General features: G+C 44.0%; 1 protein-coding gene across 1 annotated transcript in view; it reads left to right on the top strand.

Moving 5' to 3' along the window:
• Positions 1-1,144: 1,144 nt before the first annotated feature.
• The window catches only part of LOC147736904 (uncharacterized), a 271,087-nt gene continuing 266,231 nt past the window's right edge, over positions 1,145-6,000 (top strand). The window contains 1 exon segment of the mRNA XM_086952722.1: positions 1,145-2,633. Within this exon segment, the coding sequence (XP_086808848.1) occupies positions 1,145-2,633 (1,489 nt within the window).

Genomic DNA, 6,000 nt, shown 5'->3' with positions numbered 1-6,000 from the left:
TTAGACCCACAGCTAAAAGCCTCTGAGTGATAATCAATAGTAATCTTAGCAAGAACCAGCAGGCTGGAGCAGTAGGATCTAAATACAGATTTAAACTGAAACTACTTAAGAGAATAACCCCACTCCTCCCACTTAAGGCAAGAAAAGCAATAGCGGTGGCCGCAGTCCTATCTAGATCTCATCATGCCAACCGAGTATATGTAAGAATGCCCAGTATCACCATTCATAGACTACAAGTAATTCACAGCGACGCAGCTTGTTTACTACATCATCTTCAGAGGTGGGCACACGCCACACCTATATTGAAATAACAAATCAACTCTAAGACCCTCTGCCTCAGCCCTAAATGGTCGAGAGGTCTAGCCCCTCACTTCATTGCAAACCAGGCGGAAATACATATACCCGTACAAAACCAGAGATCGCCTCACTTGAATTTACTTTCTATTCCAAAATTACAGAGGATCAGATCAGGTGGACGCAGCTTTGGTACAAGCTCCTTCCATTGGGATCTCTCTACCGGCTAAATCCATTTCAAACTAACTTCAAGTGTTTTCCCAGAAATCTGACAACCCACAAACTTATTCATGCACGATTCTTCCGGGTCTGATTGGTTGTCTCCTCTTTTATGTATTTCTGATTCAATTCCAAGAAACCCTAGGTTGAACTTGCTCTCTCTATATGCAATGACATAACACGTTTTGTAGATCCTGTAGAGGTTTGGTGTGTTGGCGTGTGCTTCAGTCACTGAACTGAATATTGCAAAAGAGAGGTGTACAGTTCAAGGGAGGATGATAGCGCAGTCTTGTCTGCCAGGGTATTATAAACCTTCGATTGCAGCAAGGCTGTTACAGTGTTCAATTTTTGTGGTAGCACAGTGTACAATTTGAGCAGACCAAGGAACAGACATAGTGTTGGAAACATTTCAAATCCGTGCCTTTCATAATATATGAACTATTTTGCGGGTATTGTGACATTTTAATGATTCATTTTTTTCTGGTTTTAGAAATGAGCGATGTTCTCTGATCACATTGGGGTTGGTGAGACAGGAAGGAGTATTTTGACCTAACTGTCCTGTGATAACGTGTTGTCTTTTCTCTTTTCCTCTCCTCTGCAGACATTGAGACTTGAACATCAATTTACCGGAATGGGTAGAAGGCGGGCTCCAGGAAAGAAAGTGACAGCGCAGTGTTCACGTGAATCCGTAAGAGCCACAGTCCCATCTTATCCTCTTCAGGACGTCTCAGCTTCAAGATCTCGAAAAGATACTCAGAGGGACAATGAGCTGGAACCGCTTTCGGAAAACCTGCCGCACATTATCCTTCTATCCATGCTGGAGGAGTTGGAAGCCAAACTGGATAACTTGCTGAATACTGTGGAAGGCGTACCTTCTAAAGTCGCTGGGCTGATTAAGAAAATCTGTATAGAAAAGGATCAAGGTTACCTAGATAATGCTGGAGTGTCTTTGGAGATGATCTGTCCGGCGAGCATTAGAGATTGTGCTATTAGCCGATCTCCTGCAACACCTCGACTGGACAGGCCAGGGGAACCGAGCTTGTGTCTTCAGCCAGTGTTCTCTGATGGGCATGCACCAGAGCAGGACTGTACCCTCTCCTCACCAACTGATGTTCAAGTGCGTCCAGAGGAGCCAAACCTTTGTCTACAGCCAGTGTTTCCAGATCGACATCACCCACAGCAGGACCAGTGGGTGCAACCTGGGTTTCTAGGTAGAAATGGAGTACAACAGGATTGTACTGTATCCAGGTGCCCTCAGACAGATCCTCCAGGCAGATCACTGGAGGCAAAGCTGTGTCTTCACTCAGAATTTGCTGATGGGCAGAGACCAGAGCAAGACCATAGCGTACAGTCAGCGTTCCCAGAAGAGTGGGAGCCAGATGAGCCCCTGAAGCAAGAACCATCCCCATTGTCTACTAATAGCTGGGACCAACAACAGAACCACAGCCCATATCCACTATTTCCTGAAGGACACGAACCACAGCAAAACCACTGTATACAACCCGCTCTACCAGATGGGAACAGACCTGATGATCCCTTGGAGAAAGCATTGATGTGTTCTGATTTCCAAGAACCCCAGGAGAACCAGTGCCTACAACCCGTGTCACCTGATGGGATGTCATCAGACGAACACTTGGAGTCTGGGCTGATGTCCTTTGATGAGTTGGGGTCACAACAAACCCAGCGTCTACAGCAACACCTATGCTTGAAGCAGGAACTTCCTTATGCGCAGGATCCAAACGTGAACTGCAAGCTGGAATCAATGCGTCCTGAAGCACAGGAACCAGATCAAAATGACAATCTAGAACCGGCCTGTACTGATGCACATGGTTCAGATCAGAATTACAAGCTAGATCCACTGCACACTGCGGCACAGGACCGAGAGCTAGAGTCAGTGCTTCGAGAAGCACAGAAACCAGATCAGAACTACACGGTGGAACCACTGCACCCTGAATCACAGGATCAACATCAGAACTGCAAGGCAGAACTGCTCTGTCCTGATGAACGGGGTCAGCCTGTGCCCCCATCATTCCTAGGACTGGATACAAATACTGCAGATGAAGACTCAATGGAGAGAGGAAATACAAAATCACATTTATTGCTGTTCGAAGCTACCCCAGGTATGTGTTTTACTATAAATGAACTCTTGGAGTGCATACTAACACATGTAACCTCTTCAAAATGCGTATGGGCAGATTTTAGAAAGTTTCCAAGGGAATCATTTGGGATTCGGTGGAACCCCCTGAGCGAAACTGACCCCCAGAGTATGAGTACACAGGGTGCAGATGTTTCCCTGCATTCTCCTCCTCTGTTTCCACACAGGACTGCATCCTTCCTGTGCAGAAACAGGCCTGGTAATGGGACTCTGCATGAGACAAATAGTCCAGTAGCTCTTGACGTTCCATGATCGTCCCCATTCCAGGCTGAGGAACTGGAAATAGCGCCAGTCATGGGAGGATTTACTGGCCAGAATCGCACGTAATAGTCGGATGCAAGTGATGTGGTGTTCATTGAGAATAGCAGACATGCGCAGTCTGGAGAGGAAACTGTGTTTCCAGTTGCACAGTTACATTGGGTAAGACGCAGTCGTCTCCAGGTCCTGATATAAAAATCCTAGTCTGTATTCGGCCTCAGCAGCAGGGCCGACCAGGAATGTTGTCACTGCAGGGTTCTCCTGGAGTGCACACCACCTCATGATAGACAGATACACAACCTCTTGTGCAAAAATAAACATAAAAACTGTGAGATATTTGTTGGAAAAAGATGTTAGAAACAGTTCAATAAAAGGCTGTTTAAAAAGCTGCAGTAGCTCAGAAAGTGTAGAAACCTGTAGAAAGATTCCACCCTTCCTTTATCTAAGGAAACTAATAAACATATTCCCTTTGCTTCTCATAGTAAGCTAGTAACATACAGCAGAAGTAATAAAAGCAAAGTTCTGTTTGTTGCTTTAAACAATTGCTTCAATTATGCTTCGTGGGGTGGAGTGGAATTGGATAGATTGGAGTGGAGTGTTGTGGGGTAGATTAGGGTGTAGTGGAATGGGGTGGATTGTAGTGGGGTGGTTTGGATGAAGTGGGGTAGATTGGATTGAGTGGGGTACATTGGATGAAGTGGGGTAGATTACAGTGGAGTGCATTAGATTATGGTACATTGGAGTGGGTAGATTATGGTAGTTTGGAGTGGGTAGATTGTGGTAGTTTGAAGTGGGTAGATTGTGATAGGAGTGTAGATGAGTTGGATAGATTGCAGTGGGATCCTTTGAAATGGAGTTGGGTAAATTGGACTGAAGTAGAGTGAGGTAGATTGGGGTGAAGTCAGTTAGATTCGAGTAGATTAGAGTTGGGGTAAATTGAAGTGGAGTGGGATAGACTGGGGTATATTGGAGCAGAGTGGGGTAAATCTGGGTGGAGTGTGATAGATTGGGGTGGAGTCGGGTAGATTGAGTTAGATTGAGTGTATTAGGGTAGATTGGATTGGAATGGGGTAGATTGAGTTAGAGTGGGGTAGATTGTGGTGGGTAAATTGGGAATGGATAGATTGGAATGGGGTGGATTGGAGTGTGATAGATTCTCTGAAAGTCTGTTCTTTCTCGGACTTCAAAGTAAGAGAGCCAGTTCATTACCATCTCACTCATCACTGCTTGCCTCTCCTTGCTTGTAATGTATAAAAGCAAATTACTTCATTTTCTTGCCTTCACCACCTCCCCTTCGCATAATGGTAGCAGTCGTTTCAACTAAAGTGCTCATGTCTACTGCTGCCGACCAGAAACTTCACCGCCGAATGTAAAGTTGGCACCTAAGGTAATGGAAGGACGGCTTGGGGTGGAGGGGACATTGGCATGTACAGAGGGCCGTGCCATTGAAGCATCTTCTGACAGCTCTCACCAGCAGCATCATGACGCGACCCTGCCCCATCTGTTAACGTGTCCGGCTTGAAAGCAGTTTCGGATAATAGCTATATATACTGTAACCAGTCTGTTTGCTATGTACAATCCACTGAACTAAATTATATGAAGTATTCTTAGTACATGTATTTCTAAAATGTCACATGTTGTAATATTTAGGACACATACTATTGTAATGCAAGTTGATCACTAGTAATGTTTAGGACATGTATTATTTGTAAAGTAGAAATGCTTTCCCCTTAAAATTGAATATATATACTTGGTAGTTTGTTTAAAGGACTAATCAAACCAAATGTCAGAAGTACAATGCTATAGAATCGTGAAGCACTCTGATACCCAGTTGGGTCATGTTGGCACTATATAAAACACTGAATTAATAAATGAATAACACACCTGAGTGCGTGCTCTGAAGAAGGTGTGTGAGGGCTGAAAAATTACATTCATGCCCTGCAATGCCAGCACCCTCGATGCTGCCTGCGTGGTGGCCATATTGAAGCAGAAAACCATCAGGACATCTCAGGCTTTTACACCCAATACCGTGAAAGATGGCAAGCCCGTAGGCTGATTTGGAAATTATTGGGCACTTTGATAGTGGTATCTTGAGGAAAATAATCAAATACCGGCGGCGAGGCCAAAACTACTTTTCAAAAAGAACATACTCACACTGGGGAGAGACTTCTCAGGCTCTGATTGTGGGCTGGGATTCCCTGCAACAGAGAGCAACCATATCTAGTTTCTTATCAGACTCATAGTTCCCTTTCCCGGCATTCAGAAAAAAAATGTAATATCAGCATTTTTAGGTGCAGCACCTAAGGAGCTTATTGATGGCACAGTAATAACTCTCTGTTCCCGTCATTCTATTTTCATTAATCATATCCACCACATTTGATTGAAATTCAAAGGCTAGGCCACAGTAACTACGTGTCAATCTTTGTAACCCCGCAAAATGCAGTAGGATATTTCTTTTTCGACTGATGGTGTGGGACACTGCTAAAAGTCATTTGCAAAGTCAGTAGGTTCGCAAGGCAAGACCAATTGGCTTTGCCAGTGCTTGTTTTTTGTTGTGTGCTAGGAATAAAATCTTACACCTTCTCCTCTTGTATGGATACTCAGCAGATTTGTCACATACATTCTTTCATTTTGAAGTAAACACCAAGCTTTCTCAAAGAGAGAGCTTGACATTTGACCTCTGTCTTTGAATGCACAGCAAATGTGACCAGATAAAAACAAGAATTAAAGGCCTTTTTAAAGAAAGCGTGTTTGTGGAAGAATACAGTAAACAAGGGAGGGACGGATGTGAATTACAAACCACAAATCCAATGGTAAGGAATGGGTGGAATGTATTCCCACTGATGCTTCCTGAATATCCCCACGATGTCTTTAGCGCTGTCTGGTAGTCTTGGATCAAAAGCACAAAGGTCACGTTGAAGTTTATTATTGGGATTGCTTTTAACATCTTAATTTATTTTTAAAAATTATTTGCAACTCACTTAAACCATGGTCTCTCTCTCTCTCTCTCTCTCTCTCTCTCCCTCTCTTTCTCTGTTTCTCTTTCTTTCTATCCTTCTCTCTTTCTCTCTATC

This window comes from Lissotriton vulgaris, chromosome 1_2 (genome assembly GCF_964263255.1).
Source record: "Lissotriton vulgaris chromosome 1_2, aLisVul1.2, whole genome shotgun sequence".
Lineage (NCBI taxonomy): Eukaryota > Metazoa > Chordata > Amphibia > Caudata > Salamandridae > Lissotriton > Lissotriton vulgaris.
The sequence above is the reverse complement of the archived record's forward strand: the minus strand, read 5'-3'. Positions and strand labels throughout refer to the sequence as shown.